We start from the raw sequence: 23400 nt of genomic DNA on the forward strand, positions 1-23400 counted from the left end.
CATAAAGTGCTGCATAATTTGAAATCACGTTTAAAGTTTAAAGCATTCATTTAACACGGGCCGACCGTCTCACAGAGAACACGTGATCATGCTGGATAAAAATGCACACATCAAATAAATGTGTATTTGCTTAATGCTGATGGCAAACAAGAAAGTATTATAATGTTTGCCTTTCTATTGTTAATAATATAAAAGCAATTGTTATAATACTTTTTGTATACATTAATATCTTTGTTTAACCGTTCTATGTGATTATTAGACTTCTATTCGTATTAGACAGAACCGTTAACAACGACAGTAAACGAGAGTGTGTGATCACTGTGTGCACTCAGGCACTGCCTTTCTCAGCGCCGTCAAAATTAAAGTCCCACCTCGAACACAACAAACAAGTAGGAAAACTTAACGGCTAGTGTCAATATTTGAATAATGCCAAATATATGCCGATATATCTCCTTGGCGAGATGTCGGCCGATCAGTAAACCGCAGGATAAGACTTGACTTTATGCATTATGAGTTGACTGGATTGCATAAAGTAGCTTTTTCAGATCTGAAGTTTGCAGTTGGTTGTGGAGAGGATGACATTGCTTACTGTGTATTATTGTATATTTAAAAAATAATCCACACACTTTACATTTTGGGAAATTATTTAAATGCTTTTTGAGTGCAAGCCCAGAGCAGAGGTCGGGCAAAACAAAAAGTTGGTTGTTGATCACGTGTTTGATTGATTGCCAGCTGATTGGTGCATCTTTACACAAAAAGGTTTTATATTTTATGTAATATATGTGACCCTTATTCACAAAACCAGTCTTAAATTGCTGGGGTATATTTTTAGCAATAGCCAAAATTACATTGTATGGGTCAAAATTATAGATTTTTATTTTATGCCAAAAATATTAGAATATAAAGATCATGTTTCATGAAGATATTTTTGTAAATTTCCTACTGTAAATATATTAAAACTTAATTTTTAAAATAAAAATGACATCAAAGCTTTTCTGAAGATTGTCAGTTCTTTTCAAAGATACATATAAAAGCTAGAGCCCGACCGATATTTCATTTTGCCGATATTATCGGCCAATATGAGCCTCTCACCAATATATCTGTATAGGCGAATATGGCGATGATATGCCTATATTTAAATTTTATTATATATATTATAACATATAATGATGATTAAAATCTTGAAATGGTGTAATAACTTGGTTTGTCCAGCAGATTGCCCTCTATTGTTTGCTACTTGTGTTCGTGAGATAATGTCATCAGTCAACACTTTCACTTCAGTGAGGAGGTCTCTTGTTCAGGCAGCTGCATTCAAGCGTTGTCTTATTCGACTGTAAGTGCCCTGCGAAGTGGACTCCACATGAAATTCCACCATGATTCCAGATCCAAGGGATCATATGCGTTGCATTTAAAGAGAATTAAAGTGCACGAGACGTGGATTTATAATGTATTTATTTACAGTGGTAGGGGAGAGCGGGGCACAGAGTAACACTTTTTGACTTTCTCAGTTTGTGCAAATCCACATGGGGTTCAGAATTTTTTTTCCACAGTAATTTTACACTTGACTTGTACAAACATGTCGCTTTGTTTCACAATTACGGTGTATACATTTTTTCTTTTACCCTCAAAAAATGAAAGTTAAATGTGACAACATGCCCCGTAGGTGGAGTGCATTGTAACATCTGAGAAGAATCTTATCTGATCGAATGAAAAAAATACATATACAAGACAAACTAAAATATTCTGTTAATAAAATAATATTTTTTTTTGGAGTTTGACAATGAACATATTTCAACCATGCTTTGGACGGGCAACATAAACGAGCTTGAAATAATATTTTCTTAACATTTAACATTGACCGTCAGTCTTTATTCACCTGTTTGTAGTTGTTTCTCATTAAAATTAAAGTAAATATTGTAAATTACATCGCTAATGTCATATCATAGCACATTGTGACACAGTGTTACTAATAATAAATAACAGATCAGAGAAAATTATGGCAGATTTGTTTTCTTTTAAATTAATAATAAAAACCGAGATGAAAATTTTTCTAAAGCCAGAATTAAAATTTTACTATGGTAAAATAAATGTTAAAACTAACCCTTTACTTTGTGGCCCGTGCTCCCTTATATTGTGTCACACTCAAGACTTATGTCTGTGTGTGAAGACAGTATTGCAAATCCGTGAATGAATTTTCCGAAGTGAAATAAACTTCAACAGAATAAAACTGAATGGAATTTAATTTAAGTTGAATTACATTACATATCTCCGTCACGTCATTATAAGTGTTTGATCACCACATTTGAGTGATCATTGCAAAAAATGTGTTTATGTATATACTGTATTATACTATATATATAACCAGTCAAATGTTTGGACACATGAATGGGAAAGTGTCCCAACATTTGACTGGTATTGTACTGTAATATACACAAAGAAAATCGGCCGATATATCAATATCTGCCTTTTGTTACTTCCTTATATCGGTATCTGCCCCAAAAAACCCATGTCGGTCGGGCACTAAAAAAAACACCCTTTTGCAGTGCTTAGCTGCCCACAGATGTGCCTGCCTATAAATCGGCCTAATTTCCAGTGCAATCGGCCAATGCAGTTTAATTTTAAAAATGCCAAAATTCGTCCCGATTAATCCATCCATCCATCATCTTCCGCTTATCCGGGGCCGGGTCGCGGGGGCAACAGTCTAAGCAGAGACGCCCAGACTTCCCTCTCCCTAGCCACTTCCTCCAGCTCTTCCGGGGGGACCCCGAGGCGTTCCCAGGCCAGCCGGGAGACATAGTCCCTCCAGCGTGTCCTAGGTCTTCCCCGGGGCCTCCTCCCGGTGAGACGTGCCTGGAACACCTCCCTGGGAAGGCGTCCAGGAGGCATCCGAAATAGATGCCCGAGCCACCTCAGCTGGCTCCTCTCGATGTGGAGGAGCAACGGCTCTACTCTGAGCTCCTCCCGAGTGACCGAGCTTCTCACCCTATCTCTAAGGGAGCGCCCAGCCACCCGACGGAGAAAGCTCATTTCGGCCGCCTGTATCCGGGATCTTGTCCTTTCGGTCATGACCCACAGCTCATGACCATAGGTGAGAGTAGGAACGTAGATTGACCGGTAAATCGAGAGCTTTGCCTTACAGCTCAGCTCCTTCTTCACCACGACAGACCGGTACAGCGACCGCATTACTGCAGAAGCTGCACCGATCCGTCTGTCAATCTCACGTTCCATCCTTCCCTCACTCGTGAACAAGACTCCAAGATACCTGAACTCCTCCACTTGAGGCAGGAACTCTCCACCAACCTGAAGTGGGCAATCCACCCTTTTCCGACTGAGAACCATGGCCTCGGACTTGGAGGTGCTGATTCTCATCCCGGCCGATTCACACTCGGCTGCAAACCGTCCCAATGCACACTGAAGGTCCTGGTCTGAGGATGCCAACACGACAACATCATCCGCAAAAAGCAGCGACGAAATCGTATGGTCCCCAAACCGGACACTCTCCGGCCCTTGGCTGCGCCTAGAAATTCTGTCCATAAAAATTATGAACAGAACCGGTGACAAAGGGCAGCCCTGCCGGAGTCCAACATGCACCGGGAACAGGTCTGACTTACTGCCGGCAATGCGAACCAAGCTCTTGCTCCGGTCGTACAGGGACCGAACAGCCCTAAGTAGGGAGCCGCCGACCCCATACTCCCGGAGCACCCTCCACAGGATGTCGCGAGGAACACGGTCGAATGCCTTCTCCAAGTCCACAAAACACATGTGGACTGGTTGGGCAAACTCCCATGAACCCTCCAGCACCCTGGAAAGGGTATAGAGCTGGTCCAGTGTTCCACGACCGGGACGAAAACCACACTGTTCCTCCTGGATCCGAGGTTCCACTATCGGCCGAATTCTCCTCTCCAGTACCCTGGCATAGACTTTCCCAGGGAGGCTGAGAAGTGTGATCCCCCTATAGTTGGAACACACTCTCCGGTCCCCCTTCTTGAAAAGAATTAATCAATATAACTTTAATACTTTATTTAAAAAGAATAGGTGTAGAATTTGTTGTAACTGCCCTGCAGCACCATGTTTGTGGTGTTTATTTTTTTGCTTTTAATCTCCCAAAGATAATTCCGTTGTGATCCAATTAACGCCAGCATTACCCTCCTATTTTAACAGCAGTAATCAGCTCGCACTAATGCTGCAGGAATCAGAAGCAGCCCCACTTGCTGGAATAGTCACACCAAGCTACTAGAACAGCTTTTCTTCCTCCCTTCATCCTTTAATCAGCTCCATTTACATCACTTGTGGAGACCATATCTCTCCTTGACACCCTTGAATTGCATTTCATCCAGTGACTTTTGCTCTCTGTTTGTCCGTGCGTCCGCCCGATCAAGTGCCAAGATGTGCAGCCGAGGTCTGTCCCTTCTGCTCATGATGGTGGCCCATTATTGTTGCTATGGGAACAGTCTCAACTTTGCTGTCTGTGCTGATTTTCTCACTCTGCGCTTTGTCAAAAAGCAAACAAATTGAAGATGAGAAAGGAAGTGCTGTAGCTGGTGGGATCTAGAGTAATGAAAGATCAAGGTGGCTGTCTGATAGAGGATTTTCTGAAATAGGAGAGTGGTGTCTGTGCTGTGATTTAAGGATAATCTTCTCAACGGTAACTAATCCGTGGTCCACTGGTTAGGTTGTTATCTCTCACAGATGCAGGTTTGTGTCATATTTCATCCAAAAGAGGATAAAGTTAAATATTTTTACATAAAACCCTTTTTATTATGTCATTATTTTCACAATAAGTCAACATGGAATGTGTCTTCACAAGGATGAATGCATGTTTACATTTGAATTTTCATAAAATAAATATATTGCTTGTGGTCTTTCTTGTATTTACTTCACCACTTGATATTGATTTGATTATGAAAATGCTGCTTTTTTAGAACAGCTTCTCTCTGCAAAGCAAATCATATTATATTTGTTCATGGTGGTACAGCTGCTGTCTGAGCAGTCTCTCTCTTTTTTTTTTTTTTGCTCTGGTTATACTTTTGTTAACATTTGCATAAAGATAACTATGACAGGCATCAATATAGCTGCTGTTTTTCTGTTTATATATATATATACAATACATTTTTCTTGTATTGTGCATGCTAAAAAGGTCAAGTTGTTCTGTTTCGTACCTTATCTAACTGTTCTTTCCTCCCTCTGTTGTCCAGGTTTCCTCTTGTTCAAGGATTTCTGTATGAACGAGATCGACGAGGCCCTTCCGCAGCTAAAGTTTTATGAGGAGGTAAAATTGGTTTAAATCTATATATTCCTTTCATTGCTTACACGACAGTCTTTGTGGCATTTGTGTGGGTTTTGTGCTGAATAGTTTTCAAGTTGTGTGTCTGACCTGACCTGTCCTCATTCTGGTAGTGAACTGAAATGAGATCACTCAGTTGTGAAGTTTTGTTCCCTTTTTGTTGACCTAAACAACACCATGTGTCCTATTAAAGAGTGTGGGGTTGTGTCTGAGATGTTCATAATCTTGTTTTGTCCTCTTCAGATTAAAGAGTATGAGAAGTTGGATTCAGAAGAAGAGAGGCTAACTCGCAGTCGACAGATTTATGACGTGTACATTATGAAGGAGCTTCTGTCATGTTCACATGTAAGAAAACATTTGGCAGAATAAAATTATCACTAGCAGTCATTTCACATGCATACAGAAAAGAGCTGCATTATTAAGCAATCCTAAAGATTGTCTTTGCTGATTCTGCATTCAACAACTATTAAAACGTGTCACTAACAGCATGCTATTGAGATCTTTTCTTGTTTTTCTATTTTTGTGTATTAACCATTTAAATTGGATCAATAAATGACCTTGCAAAAATAAAAGACAAATATAATAATACAATCAGAATAAATAGTATTGTAATATCCGTATATAAAAAAATAATATTTATGATATTATTTGTTGGTAAACAATTTTATTTATATATTATACATTTATATATATAGATTTTTATATTTGTATTTATTTACATTCTCTCTCTCTCTCTCTCTCTCTCTCTCTCTCTCTCTCTCTCTCTCTCTCTCTCTCTCTCTCTCTATATATATATATATATATATATATATATATATACACATACACACACACACACACACACACACACGAAGGGGTGGGGGAAAATGTGATTCTTAGATGCATCACCATGTGGATGTGGACGATTCTGAATCCATTCACAAATGTCAAAAATCGATTTTCTATTTCTTAATGTTAATTAATTAAGGTGATGTTTATGGAATGCAAAAGGCAGAACTCTAACTAGCGTATGGAAGAACTTTGGCTTCTAAGAATTTTAAGGGGAAAGACCCTGAACAAGAGCCACACTATTCAAGTTGTAAAAGAAACCATATTACAGAATATCTGAATTAATTTCTACAAATTACTGAATTAGTTTATTTTCCCGTTGGTTCTTTGTAACCTAGTTGTTAGCCTGCCAAATCACTTGCATTAGTTTTATTAATAAAAGATCTTGGAAATAAATTCATTATGGATTTTTCCAGATACTTTAATAGTCAGACAGTGAGAAAGAAGAAAATATGTATTAAAACAAAAGATGCCTAGTGATATTTTTTAATTAATACTATTTAAAAATAATTTTTTAAATATATATTTTTTGTAATATAAAAATATAAGGGGAAGATATGGGGAATGGGGTTCTATAATGCTGCTAGCTGGAGGGACTATGGTTCTTATTGTCCATTGAAGATCCGGAGACTCCATTCGGATGTTTCTGTTGAGAAAACAAGAGTCCCATTAGCCTCTGTCAGTCTCTAGACATAGCTTTTCAGAAACAGGAAGCCTGAATGAACCAACACAATGGCCTTTAGGACACTCAAGGCCTGTGCGATTATGTCACAGTGTTTTATTTTGTGATAACCGGGAATGCTTAGGAGGCTAATGTCAAACTTGACGTTTATTCAGGGGGAACCGTTCTTGTTGTTTTAGTGTTTTGACCTGTCACTTAATCTACCTTCCGTTCTCACAGCCCTTCTCTAAGAATGCAGTAGACCATGTCCAGACTCACCTAGCAAAGAAACAAGTTCCTCCAAATCTCTTTCAGGTAAGTCCCCCAACACAAAATAAAATCGAACCAATTTTTTAGGAAGTAAAGTGTTTTCTCAACAGAACCTGATGCATTTGTTTGCTTTGCTTTTTCCAGCCATACATAGTTGAGATCTGTGACAGTCTTCGAGGAAAGATCTTTGAGAAGTTCATTGAAAGGTGACACAGACGGCTACAACAAAAAAAAAGAAAAAAAACACTTACCTTTCCCTTTTTTTTGTTGCATGAGAATGATTTAACATCTGAAAACCTTTCGCTTCATTCTATAGTGACAAGTTCACACGTTTTTGCCAGTGGAAGAATGTAGAGCTCAACATCCATGTGGGTTTTTTCTTACATTTGGTGCTTTTTATTTCCCTTTAAGTTGTTGTTCTTTTATAAACTTGTTCTCTTTAATATTGCTCTTGATTTTGCACATAGTTGACGATGAATGACTTCAGTGTGCATCGGATCATCGGCAGAGGGGGGTTCGGAGAGGTTTACGGATGCAGGAAAGCAGACACAGGGAAAATGTAAGTGCTGTTTTAATAATCAAACCAAAAAGAAGCCAAATTTGGGTTTGCATAAAAGCATCTGCTCATTTACGGTGTGTGTCTCAGGTATGCCATGAAGTGTTTGGATAAAAAGCGAATCAAAATGAAGCAGGGAGAAACGCTGGCGCTCAATGAGAGAATCATGCTGTCGTTGGTTAGCACCGGGGTGAGTGACACATACAAACTCAGACCACACACTAACTTCCCTTTCACATTAGTTTGACCCTGTCTATCTCTCTCTCTCTCTCTCTCTGCAGGACTGTCCTTTCATAGTGTGTATGACGTATGCCTTCCACACTCCTGATAAGCTGTGTTTCATCCTGGACTTGATGAATGGTAAAGGCAGCCTTTATCTCTTTGGCCTGCTATAGGCTTGTTCACACAACGTGATTACACATTACAAAAATATAAGGCATTTTTGTTTAATGCCTAATGCTAAAACCTCAAATACATACTTTTTTGCCACCCAAAAGAACAAAAAGAAATTGGACTCTTGTCATATCATTCAAATACTATATTCATTTGTTTTCATATTTTAAAGTAGATTTTCGCTGTAATTTTAGTTATTTATTTAAGTTTTTTTAAGTATAGTTGATTTAGTATAATTTTTAGTATGTATTCATCATTATTTATTAGTTTATTTAGCTTTAAATAAAAATGAGAAATATTGCCTTGGCAACTTACTGAAATAAAATGGGTTTTTAAACAAAATTATTCTATTTCAGTTAACATTTATTTCATTTAATGAAAATGTTTATGGTTTTAGTTAACAATATTAACCCTGGTTCCCAGCTCATAGATTTCAGTGGTTTTGCTTTAAATGCATGAGCATATTTTTGTGCTGAAAGTTTGAACTGAATATGTGAAATACCATGAAGTGTATGAACTGAAGTCTGAACATCATGAGCATCCTCAAATCTTACAGATCGAAAGTCAACACCTCCCAGTGTGAGATTGTAGATGCCCATTTAGAGCTATAATTTTGGCCTTCCTATATAACTTAATGTCAGCTTTAATATGGGGCGGAGCTTCCTTTTCAGACACTCACACTTCCTATATCTGCGCTGCAGTGTGGGCCACTTCTCTGAACATCCTTCTGGGCTTGTGAAACAAGTCGCATCACTTACACAGGTCTTCAGAAACAGAGGAACATGCTCTACAAAAGCATTTGGACACTAATGAGTCCATTAATAATAAGCCTTGCTACATATCATTATTATAAACATTTTCCAATAAATGTCCAGTGTTGAAGTGGCTGTTCATGTGACGTCTCTCCATTGAATTACTCTTCCAGGGTAGACTAGAAAATCCTTAATTGACCTATTATTTGTAACATAATTAGAGAAGATACGTTAGAAAAATTAAATATAAATGTCATTGCTCAAAAAAAAAAAAAAGCTGGCAATTTCTTTAAATTCAAAATGTGAATGTAATCATCAGGGTGCTCTACATAAACGCTGGGGATTTCAGGGATTTCTTCAGTATCTTTCATTTCTTTATTGTATGAAATTTTATTTTTAATTATTATATATATTTTTTTACATGGTTTTTTTTCTGTATTTTACTTTTTTTTTTTTTTTTATTCTCATACCTGTGAATGAAATAGTGGTAACACTTTACAATGTAATTTGTTAGCATTAGTTAATGTATTAGATAACATGACTGAACAATAATAAATAGTGCAATAAATATATTGTTCAATCTAATTATTAACAAATACAGTTGTTCATTGTTCGTTAGTTCATAGTTCTCAGTGTTTAGATTTTTTCCAGATTTTCAAGTAGTTGTATCTCGGCCAAATATTTTCTGAACCTAATAAACCATACAGCAATGGAAAGCTTATTTATTTAGATTTCAGATGATGTATGAATCTCAAGTTTGAACAATTGATTCTTAAGACAGAAAGACAAAAAAGGAGGTTTTGTGTTCAAGGGTCACACATTTTTTAAAGTGTTGTTCATTCTTAGTTCATGTTAACTAATGATCCTTATTGTAAAGTGTTAACGAAATAGTAATGAAGTTACAAGGTTTCTAAATCACCGATTCATGAGATTTATTGTGATTATATTCTATTGACAGCTCGTTTACATTTATAACAGTATGTAATTGTTTGTAATTGTGTTTTGCAGGTGGAGACCTTCACTATCACCTGTCTCAGCATGGCGTCTTCAGCGAGAAAGATATGCGATTTTATGCAGCTGAGATCATACTGGGCCTCGAACACATGCACAATCGATTCGTTGTCTACAGAGACCTCAAGGTAAGGTCATCTCCATCCCAGTTGTTACTTTTTCACAGAGAAAGAATCGTTTGTACCGTTCTCTGTCACTGCAAAGCCTGTTGATCTGTGCTTGCGATTCCCTGTTGCAGCTGAAAAGGGAAAATGAAATGTTCCATTGAGTTTGTGTATTTTGTAACGTAAGCTTGTATCTGTTCTGCATTGTCGTCTGAGGTTATTTTTTATTAAGTTTGGCTGAGCCGTCTGTCTTGGCAGCCTGTTTATTGTCTTTAAACGGAAAACTACGTCAGATGATGGAGCGAGTGGAGGTTAACCTACAGTCCCACACGTAGAGTGTAGCCCTCCATTCAGATGACCACAAATATCACGTACTTTATCAACCCTCCATGTGGAAGCAGCAGGAGTGCAGCTATGCGATCACTGTGAATTATGCAATTTTAAGTGAGATGTTTGGGCTTCACGCTGCCAGATTGCTGAGAATATGCAGGATCTTCCCTGGCAAGCTCCTGAAATGGGACACTGCACAAGCGAGTGGGGTGCATTCGGTGAACGAACGATCCTGTTGTTTTTCCAAAGTACCACTGCTGTGCGTGTAGAAGAAAAACTTGTCCCTCTGAGCAACGTTGCTGAGAGCCATAATACATGGCAAGATTTTCAATGCAGTATGTCTCTTAAAGGGATAGTTCATCCAGAAATGAAATTCGTCAGTTAACTTGGTCCTCATCTTGTTTGCTCCATTTTTTTTTTTTTTAAACCTGAAACATTGAAAGAGAAGGTTTTTAATAGTCTTTACACAGGTGTTTTTAGGCACTGGTAGTTTAAAGCTCATAGAAAATCTCATTGCTCAAAATCTAATGTTAGACATTGTTTAATTAACTTTGTATTTGTAATTTAGTTCTATTTTCCTTATCTATGCTTGAATTGTTTCATATTTTATTGCTGGCAGTAGGGCTGGGCGATATATCTAAAGATATGATCATGCACATTTAGTCAGTAAATCTAGTTCCAGGATTAGCGCTAAATCGCCGTCACCTGCTTTCAAATGGAGCGGCACTTAACAGACAGAACCATAGTTAGCTGACAAGCTACGCAATATCCTGTTCATTATCGAAGCGATTCATCTGCGATAATGAACGCGATTTTGCATTGCTTGTAGGGCTGGCATTGTTAATGTGTTAACATATGTCATTAATTTTGCAATCCTTAATGCGTTAAAATAAACACAGATAACAAATTACTGAAGCACTATTTCTATTCCAGCCCTTTAATCCAATTTTGCTTCTCTTCTTGCGATCAGATCATTTTAAGATGCTAAACTCCAGGAAAGTTTTCAGTCCAATGATCCAGGAAGCGAATGTGTTAAAACTATTAACGTATTTTTCGGACTGTAAGTCGCACCGGAGTATAAGTCACATCAGTCCAAAAATATGTCATGATGAGGAAAAAAAACATACAAGTCGCACTGGACTATAAGTCACATTTATTTAGAACCAAGAACCAAGAGAAAACATTTTTGTCTACAGCCACGCTCTGTGTTTTCAGTAATAGACTACAGGAGCACTGAGCAGCATAGAGCGCCCTCTCGCGGCTAGAGACAATATTGTTTTCTCTTGGTTCATTTCTCTTGGTTCATGTCAAATTAATTTTGATAAATAAGTCGGACCTGACTATAAGTCGCAGCACCAGCCAAACTATGACTAAAAAAGTGTGACTTATAGTCCGGAAAACACGGTAGTCCAAACAGCACTAATATAAAGGAAACCAGGCTCATTACATCAGAGATTGCAGAGTGCTTTCATATTCTGTGATAGTTGCTGAAGAGCGCGAGCCCTCACATTGCACTGTGTCAAGTAAAGACTGAACGGATTGTCATCAGACCCCACTGCTGTTTGTGTGTATGTGTGTGTGTGTGCGTGTATATAATTTCTTTTATAATATTTTTATTTATTTTATTTATTTTTGTATAGAGAGTCAGAATCCCTGAACATTGAGTATCAAAAATATTCTCATTGGCTATTATTGTGTGACGCTGTGCGATTTAAATGCTTTCTGCTTTTATGTTCTGTGTAAAGTGTCAAATATTTTTTTTCCTGGTCAATTTTAGCTTTTTGCGTAAAGGTTTTACACTTGCTGTTTTTCTACATTAAATGTACTCCATTTAATCACTGTTTTTGTAGATGTTGCTTACAAAAGGACAGTCTGTTCTTTATCAGGCTCTTAAATGGATGTTTTTTGACTGTTAGATGATGTCTTAATCTCCACATCACTTTCTGTTCCTCACAGCCTGCAAATATCCTCTTAGACGAACATGGACATGTTCGCATTTCTGACCTGGGCCTGGCCTGCGATTTCTCCAAAAAGAAGCCTCACGCCAGCGTGTAAGTTCCTCTTCACAAGGCTTCAAAACCTTATCTTTTATTAGTGCAAAATAAAAGTGTCTCTTGTTTGGGGAAGGTGTGGTTGCCTCTGTTCTCTGACGATGTTTCTTTGAGCATACACAAGCTCTTTGTTGTTTCATACTCAAGCATATTGCACCAGGGTTTTTTTTTTTTGCAGTCAGTTATGGAATCTTATACCACAGTCTAATCTGCTTTCTCTATGTGCATGTATACAAATGCTTTTACCAACAAATTTCATATAAGCAGTCACATTATACATCCAAACAGTGTTTGCGCTCAGATTTTCACATACATTGTTTTGGCTATGGTGTATTTTCAGTGTCCTTTCATCTGAATTGTTGTAATGAATCTCTCTAGTTTTCAATTATATATATATATTTTTTTAGAAACATTTCCCATTTGAAGGGGACAATTAAGTATTTTTTAATAACCTCAGTGTACACTACCATTCAGAAGTTAATTTGATCAAATATACAGTAAAACATTAATATTGCGAAATATTGTTTACAATTTAAATGAACTAGTATTTAATATGTATTAAAAAATACTTAATTCCTATGATGAAAAAACTGAATTGTAAGTGTCACATCCTTCAGAAATAATTCTAATATGCTGATTAGATGTAGCAGAAATGTTTTTCCTTTTTTTCACCAGAGTTCTTTGAATAGAACAAGGATTTTTTGAAAATAGGATTTTTGTAACATTATAAATAGCTTTCCTATTTTATCAATTGTCCCTGCTGAAAAGGAAACATTTTCTTTCAAAAAAGTTATCTTGCTGTCCCCAGACTTTTGAATGGTGGTGTAATATGCAGACAAACCTGCACTAAAAGCAAGTTGTGGATATGACATCATAGCCCTGACAATTTTAACATGATAGTTTAGATGTCAGCACCAATTCAGTGCTCATTTCACATTCAAAGGGCCTGGACAGTTGTATTTATGAAATGTTCTCTCTTAAATATAGGCCGTGCTATCTTAAAAGCACAGTAGCGAAAACATCCTGGTAAATGCAAAGGTCAGAGAGAGAATGGAAAAGCTTTTGTGTGTAATGTAGCAGTTCTTTGACTGTTTGTGTTATGTATGAGAATGAGCTTTGTTGTGTTTACAGTCAGTGTGTGCTCTGCCTGGGGGGTATGTGTACACTTTGAATTTAATGTGCATTAATTGCTGTTTGCAGAGGTACCCATGGCTACATGGCACCTGAGGTTCTGCAGAAAGGAACAGCGTATGACAGCAGTGCCGACTGGTTCTCTCTGGGCTGCATGCTGTTCAAACTCTTGCGAGGGTAAGACCGCCCTCTGCAGCAGCATCCTCATGAATTCTTTATCTTTCTCTCTCTTTTAGTCTCTGTCTGTGTTTCTCACCTGTTTGATGTGGAGTGTAAAGTTTAAATGTCAGGGGTTTGGAAGTAGGAGGTCAGGAGCAGACATCATAGAGAAGAAAGACACAGAGAGTGGGGGCGGAGACCACTGAAACAGTTGCTAGGTAGAGAGTGGGGAGGGGGTGTAATGGGGGAGGAGTCTGGGGCATGTAAGTGTCATACGCACTTCAAAGCAGAATGGAAGCGGGTCAAAACAGGCCTGGAAACACACTCTATTTCTCTATTTTATCTAACTTTACAAAACAAAAAACATGACTTCTATATGTATTCTATATACTCGATGTACATATATTTATTTATCGTTATATATAAATGAATTATCTGATTTTATAAATTATATTAAATTATATTTTTATATAATTTATATGTGATTTTAGTGATAATTTAATTATAAATATCACGTCAGTCTTTTCAATCATTATCATTTTAATTTATATCTACATTTGTATATGCAATGTATGGTGATTTATTTTATTTTATACCATGGTTTGTTTGAATACTGGATCTTGATTGGCTGGCAGGTGTGCATTAAAATCCTTTAACCTTTTGAGCAGTACGGTCCCACACATGGGATTCTTATTTCCGTGCCCCTGGGAGTATGGTCCCACATATGGGATTTAGAACATTCGGTGAAGTCGCGTAACTGTCAAATACAAACTGCGTTTTCGCGCAGTGAGCCAGAGACAGACGTGCACTGCTCTTGTCATATTTTCACAACTATGCAGTGTTCTTAATCACATAATGCATATTTTAGGTTTCAGACATTTAAATAGCCATAAATACTAGTAAAACAATACATTTAGAGTTTGAAAAATACACGTATATGTCTATGGAAGCAACAATAACAATCCATTCAAATTTAATTTGCTTTATTCATATCAGATAGAAATAGTGTAAGTAACTATAAAATTTACTCTATTCACCACCCAGTTCATCCGCTACTTATTACTTTGTGTTCTGGGAGAGATCGATGAATTCACGTGCTGTAAATCCGACTGACAGGACTTTCTGAACTGCAGCGCGAAAAAACATGGTGGTGCCCGTCTCACATTACAGATCATGATCAAGATCATTTAGTTAGGTTTTTAAACGACAAAATGCACTAATTTACACACATTTATGAATCAGAATATCAGATTGTTCATGACATGGTATGCAAGTTTGTTAATATTTTAAATAAAAAAAGGAAAAACTAAAAAGTGATTCATCTGCCATTCAGTGTTGTTGTAGACGCGGTGTGTCATGTGACAAGCCTGACGCATCGTCATGGAAACAGTAAGAGGAACATTCTAAAATAACAGTCATCTAAAAAGAACTCACTCTGGGGGACCGCTATAATATTTTAAACTCACCACTGAAAAGGTTAATGCACAGGTAGTTCCAAGTCAGTTTAATCACTGTTCTATATTAATGCCCTGCTTTAATTGATGCACACACACACACACACACAGAAAATTGTCAGCGCTTCACCATGACTTTTATTTAACAAATAGCCTAGATACTACATAGCTACATTATATTCCTCAGCAACAAGGTGGTAAAATCACTGTGATTGTGTAACACACAACTGTCTCTCTCTCAAACGATCAATTGATAATTCATTCAAATAAATTCATTCAAATAAATGTGATCTTGTCGCACTGTTTCATCTCTGTTTCTGATTTGAAGCAGGCAGAATGCTAGTGCTAATGAGCTGTAACTGATAACAATGATCATAATTTTTACCCAGCCGCTGAAATGTTGCACTGCAAACATTAACAGCTTTAACTTGTCAGTGCTGGCAAATGATGAAGGTATAAGTGGGATAATGCACGGCTAGTATTTTTTTGCATCGGGTGGTACTTGGTCTCAACGTCGTGCATTAAAATTGGTTAATGCACAGCTAGCCATGCATTAACCCTTACATAAATGTGTGTGTAAAAATAAATTATTTTTAATGATTATTTTATTTTCAGTTGTTTTAATTTAACCAAATGAAATTTAATTATATTAAAGTTTTCAGTTAGCTGCCAATGCACCATTTCAATGAATTTTTATTTTTATTTTTAGGTAACAATAAAACTGGTAGTTAGCCTTTCAATGGATGCTGTTCCATCTCAATTGTTGCTTTACACCAAAACAATAAGACCGTAAAATGTGACCATGTTGTAAATAAACAAGTTTCCCATTCATGTATGGTGTGTTAGAATGGGACAATATTTGGAATGGATTTGAAAATATATGAATATGTAAAAATACTATTTGAAAATCTGGAATCAGAGAGTGCAAAATATGGAGAAAATTGCCTTTAAAGTTGTCCAAATTAAGTCCTTAGCAATGCATATTACTAAGCAAAAAATAAGTTTTGATATATTTACTGTAGGAAATATATTTTACAAATTAATGGAACATGATCTTTATTCAATATCCTAATGATTTTTTCCATAAAAGAAAAATCGACCATTTTGACCCATACAATATATTGTAGACTGTTTCTACAAATATACCTCAGTGACTGGTTTTGTGCTCCAGGGTCACATATGCTTGTGTCTCACAATCAGCGACTCAGATTGAAACTTTTTGGAACTCTCATGGAAACCCCCGTCCCGCGTCACCACGTCACTGCTAAATCACTGTGTGTACTCTCTATGACGTTGCGAGGCTAAGCCTTGTGTGTTCAGTTACTTGAACTCTGTTTCTTCTCTTCTTGCAGGCACAGTCCATTCAGGCAGCACAAGACCAAAGACAAACATGAGATTGACCGCATGACCCTAACCATGGTGAGAAACCAAAGCGCCGTCTTTCTCTGTTGGTTGTCTTTATGTACCTTCATACATAATTATGTGCATATGAGAGCTCTGATTTAAGTTTCTTGGTGTAGCCTGAAAAATCCCTTCAAAAACTACCTAGAGGATCTTAGCAACCACTCAGTTCTTAGTTATAGCTTTAAAGACTTCAATTGAATCTTATCTACAAATGCTGTAGCCTACCAGTTCAATATGGAAAGAGCTCACTTATGCTGATTAACAGATAGTGCTGTGAAACAGGAGATGGATAAATGAGCCACAGCTTTCCATGGAAGTGAAGAGGGAACATTTCATCACAGCAGCACCTGTGCATTTACACCCACTGTTTAGCAAGGGAATGCTAATGGAGAGAAATTTGCATCCACACTTTGCATTTACTGTCCTCCTCTCAAACATCACAGTAATTTAGTCCTCATCGAGCTGCCATGCTCTTGACTGTTGTACAGTCACTAGAAAGGAAGTCACTTGTTTTTAATGCGGATTTTGTGGTTTCCCTTCAAAATTAAGACACAGCTGAGCTGCTACTTGGGTGTCAATGATCTCAAGGCGAAATTGTGCTACTTTGAGACATCTTGTTTTGATTCAAAGGAAAAGCGGCCCCAGTCCAAAAATACATTGTGCAGTTTAGCGGATGAAGTCAATGCAAATGTCTGTTATGAATGCATTTTTTATTCTCAGCAGAGACGTTAAACAGTTTTCCTCTGACAGGCAAGATGATCGTGTTTTGTTTACAAACTGGAACACAAAGATCATAGGCCAAGTCTGACAGTGTTCAGAGGACATTTTTCATAATTTACAAAAGTAAATCTTTTTTTATGTTTTATCCTGGTGAAATAAAAGCTGTTCAGTGGATGCAAAGCAATTTTGACACAATCATTTAGCTATTAAGGTTTGTTTTTGGATGCCGATCAGACTGAACTAAGATAGGACTGTAAAACTCAATCATGACTCCACAGAGGTTCATTGGTTTAGAGTTTAGAGTTAAGGTTTTTTTAAAAGTTCACCAAGGCTGCATTTATTTCATCAGAAATGCAGTAAAAATAATAATATTGTGAATATTATTATGAAAGATTTAAAATAACTATTGTCTGTTTGAATTTATTTTAAAATGTTATTTTATTCCTGTGATGCAAAGCTGCATTTTCAGCACAATTACTTCAGTCTTCAGTGTCACATGATCCTTGAGGAGTCACTCTTATATGTTAAATTTGGTGCTTAATTTAATTTAATATCATCAATGATTTTCAGGGTTTTCTGATGAATGAAGAGTTCAAAAGAACAGCATTTTTTTAAAACTGTAATGTTTTATAATAGTTTACATGCATTTACTGTCGCTTTTGATCAGTTTAAGGTGTCCTTTTTGTATATACATATAAAAAAAAAATCTTACTAACCTCAAATTTGGAACAGTATACTGTATACAGTGGCACGTTTGAAACAGGTGGGAAAAAACCCATAGACTTTGCATTGAATGAGGAAGTACATACCAAAATATAGTTGAGACTTGAAGCTGGACTCTTGACTCAAACAGACTCGCAAGAACAGCAACACGCTACCACTAAAACCTTAGCCTCTATAACGCAATGCCCTGTTATTAGTTCAGTGTTATGATGAATGTACCTGACAGCCTGAACTGAGTGAAGTTTATTGTCTGCATTAACTTTGACTCTGGTGAACGTTGACCTTGATTTGAATGTGCGGTTGGCACTGCCTATTACATAAGAGAATTGTTTTGGTTGTCCTCACATTCATTTGTATGATTGTGAGGATTTTTAAACACCGCTAAGCACTCTGCACTGTTAATGCTCTGTTGATCTAGACGGCTACTGGAACGTTTGCTGTTCCTGCATATTTGCATTTTCCTAATGAATGTTCAGTTTGACTGATGAGGAAAGCTAATTAAACAAAAGCAAACATCACGTGAAAGTCAAACACCAGCTGACATGGAATAAAGTCATGTTTAACGGGATGTTAGTCAAGTTCATGAGCCGCTTCCTGTTCCTTTTCTCTCATCAGAATGTGGAGTTGCCTGACTCCTTCACACCTGAGCTCAAGTCCCTCTTGGAAGGACTCTTGCAGCGAGACGTCGCCAAAAGATTGGGGTGTCTAGGACAGGGGTAAGTCGAAATCCCTTCCATCAAGATTAGACAGCTGTAATACTTATCAGATGTGTATTTGATTTGTAGTGAGCTATCCAAATGAGAAAACATTTTTTTGATGCTGCTTGTCCAAATGAAGGGACGGTCTCAAATCTTTTAGACTTATAAAAGACAGAAGGGCATGCTGGGAATTATATGCAGCTCGTTCTGAATTGCTGACACCTGCTGGTCAAAAGTGGTGATGGTTGATATACATCCTATTTTTCCTGCATACACACAGTATACTCATGCAAAGCAATTTATAGCTATACTTATGTAGCTGATCTCAATTTTATTTAATTTTTTGTTGCAAATGAAATACATTATCTGCCAGCTCTTTACATACAGTTTCATATACAATATAAATGTCAAACTTTATCTGCTTACACACAATATACTCATGTAATGTAATATGTACTGTCTAGCGAATTTCAAATGTGCAATTGTTTATATCATTGCAGCAGGCAAATTATATAACTGTCCAGCTCTAATCTGCTAAATGCAACTATAAGACATGCAAATGTTTCGATTTTAGAAATATAAACATTATCGTTTTCTGTAAAGCTGTGGTGAAACAATGTGTTGTGTGAAAAGTTCTTTACAGATGTATTTGATTTGAATGTGATCTCTTTTATGCTCTGTAGGGCATCAGAGGTTAAGGAGCACGTGTTCTTCAAGGGAATCGATTGGCAGCAGGTCTATCTTCAGAAGGTGAGACCTTCGACTTTGTTTTCGGCATCAGTCCTGCTGGAGTACTCCTTTCAGACACTGACAGAATAAGAGGTTTTGTGCTTTAATAGGAATGAATTTAGATGAACATCATCACGGAGAGTGTGTTAGAGAGCTGACAGTGGCTGTTGGCATACTAAAATCCTCTCTAGGAAGACTCTTAATTTCATCCCTTTACAGCACCAGTGGAACTGGCATCAAAGCACCGCGCCAAGCCTTCAATGATACATTTTCATAAGACCATTACTGCCAGACCTCAAATCACTTTCTGTGAGCAGTGTTCCCGTTAGAGTGCACAATCTGTGGATCTCTGTGTTATGAGGATTATAATAGTTTTCTGAAATAAGTGCAACAGTCAGGTTCTACAAGTAAAAGCTCCATTCATTTTATGCATAGGACAACTGAATTTAAATAATAACTTATAAACCTTACTGTAAGTTTAGAGATTGTAATTCAGTGGTGTATGCATCCATTCACATTAATATTACCCATGTTGCTGTACTGAAAATTTCACCAATCAGAAAGTAACAGATCGCTCCAAAAGATCTTCCCAGGAATCCTCATGTAATCGTAATTGAGTCAGATTCGTTATGCTGTTATACACTGTATATAATCAACATTTTTAAATGATTTGTTTATAATCCTCCATCATTTTGCAAGATGAACTAGTTGATTTTGAAAATGTTGTTTTGAGTTTGTGTGATATTAATTCTCTGCATCTTTTGTTTGGTTGCAGTACCCTCCACCCCTCATTCCCCCCAGAGGAGAAGTCAACGCTGCAGACGCCTTTGACATCGGCTCCTTCGATGAGGAGGACACCAAGGGAATTAAGGTAAAAACCAGTAACTGTGGGACTGAACTTTTTACTGTGAGCATGAATGCTAGCATGAACTCTGGTCTACTTTATCTCTACACTTAGACCAGATGAGACTGTCTGAATTGAAAGTAGTCGTAATTTCTGTCCCTCTCCGTTTCAGCTTCTTGACAGTGATCAGGAGCTCTATAAGAACTTTCCTCTGGTGATCTCGGAGCGCTGGCAGCAGGAGGTGGCCGAGACGGTGTATGAAGCCGTCAATAGCGACACGGATAAGAACGAGGCACGCAAGCGGGCCAAAAACAAGCAGCAGGGCCAAGAAGAGGGTGAGACACAGCACATAAATTTTATTATATTAATTGTTTTCTGCACATTTCCCCCAAATTCACATTAATGTATGATGGCTTATTATTCTAATATTATTTTATATTTTATGCATTTATGTACTATTTTATGTTTTGATATACTCTTTTAAAGAGCTGGTATTTATTGGATAAAACATAGTAAGATCAGTAATATTTAGTAATATCGTTACAATTTAAAAAACGTTTTTACTTTATTTTAAAATATAATTTATACCTGTAATTGCTTTGTATTGTAATTGTAATTATTTAAAAACATTTTAAAATTAAATTAAAAAACATTTACAATTATAAAAACACCCCATACTTTGAATAAGTGTAACTGTAATATTTTTATTATTATTTTAATATTATATATTTTATAGTTTTTTTATTTGGTTTTGAAATATAGCCCTGATATTGCTTTGTGAAACTTGTCCAATAATAAGCTAACATATGTAAATCAGAGCTTCCTGTGCAATGAATAGATATTTAGAAGATTGTATTTCTCAGTGAAATCTTTTCATATACACAACATTTGTGACTAGTGAGAGGTGTCATGGCAATATACAAAGAACAGCTGGTTACCAAATGCTGTTTGTAAACATCCTGTTTGCTCTTATTCAGCAGACTCTCATTTTCTGACTATATTTTGGACTTCCAGAAGGTCAGGAAACCTAATGAACGGCCGCTCTAGGCGTCTTGTCGTCTGCAGCACATGGTCGTTTACCCATGTTTTAAGCCAGTCCAAAAGATAATGCTTTCTAGTAGAAACTCCAGTTTGTGTTAAATCAAAGACGTCTATACAATTGACAAGCAGTAATTTCACACAGTGGTGCCGTGAGAAGAAAATGGCCTCTGCTACGGTAGTGCTACATTCTCCAGCATGAATTAAAGGCCCGGACTGACGTCAGCTAATCGACATCGACAGGTCCAGCGTCAGTTCTGTCAGTGAACCCTACGTACTTGTCATGCAGTGCTGGTGCCACATGCTTCCCTCAAGGGAAAGACACAGAACCCATCACATGACCGACGTGCGATGGTCAGAAATAGATCTGATACAACCCATGTAATTTAGGAATTCATGTGGGTTAAATCTGAGAGAGAATCATTTATTCACTGTCATCTCTTTCCAAATGTGACTTTCTTTACACAAAATGTAATAAATATGAATAAGTGTCCCAAAGATAATGAATTTGAAGTTAATGCAATTATTCCAAAATGGCATGGAGTGTTATGTGACTGTGTGTGTCTGTGGTGTTTGTGCAGACTATGCCCTGGGGAAGGACTGTATCATGCACGGCTACATGCTAAAGCTAGGAAACCCCTTCCTGACACAGTGGCAACGGCGGTATTTCTACCTATTCCCCAACCGTGTCGAGTGGAGAGGTGAAGGAGAGTCTCGGGTGAGTGTTTTCGTGTGTTTTGTTTGCTCTTAGCACCCGTATAAAGGGTTAAAAGTTTTTTTTTTGAGAATGAACATGCCTGTGTGTCCCTACGCTGTAGGAACACTGGACTAAAACATTAAAAAAACGTAAATTCAAGGTGAGTCTGGTGCATTTTAGCGGATTCCCCCTCTCCTTTAAATTGCATTGTTCATTGCAAAGCAGAAAATATCAAGATTTTGATAAAAACGAGAAGGCGAGGAGGAATCACATCACTTCATGTAAACCCTAGATCTTCTTCAGCCCTGCTCCAAAATTCCCATAGTGACGCAGGTTCACCTGCAGCCTAAACCATTGAGACACCCACCTCTCCTTTTGATATCCTCTGCTTCTTTCCACTGCTAAACCAAACCTCCGTTTTCTTCCCATCCGGAGGAAGCGTTTGCGCTCAGATCTGTGTGATGCAGAAGTAGGTCACTGCAGGTTCCCTGGGGCAAGAGAGTTTCTGCCCTGATCTGTAACTAAGATAAAGAACTACCGATTTTGCCAGTTTCCTGCGGTTATAACTCCCAGAGTCCCTGAATCTTCGATCTGAAGGGTAAATGCACTTCCTCTGGAACATGTTAGAGAGGAGATGCATGGAAATGGATTGAAAGGAAGGCCGGCCGCAAGTCAGATTTGCCAACAGTGATGCTCTTATTTGACTACATTGTGGTTGTTCTGTAGTTGGTCAGTTCATTCATTCATTATTATTAATTTTTTTTAAGTTCTATAATACAGTGTTTTTGAACTTATGTCAGACAGCATTCATTCATTTTTAATAAATTTTATGTATGTTCAGTTTTCAGTTTGCACCCATCCTATTTGTTTTTTAAATAAAACTTGTTAATAATATATATATATATTTAATATTTATTTAACTGGATTATACAGGAGTAGTGATTTTGACATGGTGATTTTAATATTTAAAATAGACATTGTTGTATGATTACAGTAATATAAAATTTAGCCCAACCTAAGTATTTGTAATATGTAATAATATAACACTAATAATCATTCCTTATGTTATGTTCTAATACAGTGTATTTAAAATAATTCTCTATTCTAGCAGCTGGTAAAAATGAACAATTGTTTTTATTTATTAATTTGTTTATTTTTATGTAAACATTTTAATTGACTGTACGATCAATGCCATTTTATACATACTGTGTGTGTGTGTGTGTGTGTGTGTGTGTGTATGTTTATGTATATAAATATATTAATTTGTTTGTTTGTCATTTCATAAAATTGATCTGTGCATCCCTAGCTTTGTTGTTATACAGTGTTATTTAAAAATAGTTTCCTGTTCTCACAGCCGAACAGTGAACAAAAATGCTTCTTAGGAAAAACACTGGATGTCTAAGTGTTCACACTGAAGGGCACTTTAAACCAAGGTCTTTAGAAACCAGACTGAATGTGGTACGTGTCATTTAGAGGAAAAATATTTGTACAGAAGTGAAATGACTTCCAGTATCCTCCAGTCTGATGGGAATCGGGTATCCGCGATCAGGCGGTTACATGAGA

The 23400-nt window shown here is 37.1% G+C and overlaps 1 protein-coding gene across 1 annotated transcript in view; it reads left to right on the top strand.

Moving 5' to 3' along the window:
• Nucleotides 1–23400, top strand: part of LOC113110283 (beta-adrenergic receptor kinase 2-like) — a 58269-nt gene that overhangs the window by 29512 nt on the left and 5357 nt on the right. Inside the window, exons 3-19 of the mRNA XM_026274383.1 lie at nt 5196–5269; nt 5528–5629; nt 7014–7088; nt 7188–7249; nt 7360–7411; nt 7511–7602; nt 7690–7789; nt 7881–7959; nt 9753–9883; nt 12146–12240; nt 13441–13548; nt 16337–16403; nt 18447–18547; nt 19213–19279; nt 20034–20129; nt 20275–20437; nt 21722–21858. Of these exons, the coding sequence (XP_026130168.1) occupies nt 5196–5269; nt 5528–5629; nt 7014–7088; nt 7188–7249; nt 7360–7411; nt 7511–7602; nt 7690–7789; nt 7881–7959; nt 9753–9883; nt 12146–12240; nt 13441–13548; nt 16337–16403; nt 18447–18547; nt 19213–19279; nt 20034–20129; nt 20275–20437; nt 21722–21858 (1601 nt within the window). The remainder of the gene's footprint in view (nt 1–5195; nt 5270–5527; nt 5630–7013; nt 7089–7187; nt 7250–7359; nt 7412–7510; nt 7603–7689; nt 7790–7880; nt 7960–9752; nt 9884–12145; nt 12241–13440; nt 13549–16336; nt 16404–18446; nt 18548–19212; nt 19280–20033; nt 20130–20274; nt 20438–21721; nt 21859–23400) is intronic.

This window comes from Carassius auratus, chromosome 10 (genome assembly GCF_003368295.1).
Source record: "Carassius auratus strain Wakin chromosome 10, ASM336829v1, whole genome shotgun sequence".
NCBI lineage: Eukaryota > Metazoa > Chordata > Actinopteri > Cypriniformes > Cyprinidae > Carassius > Carassius auratus.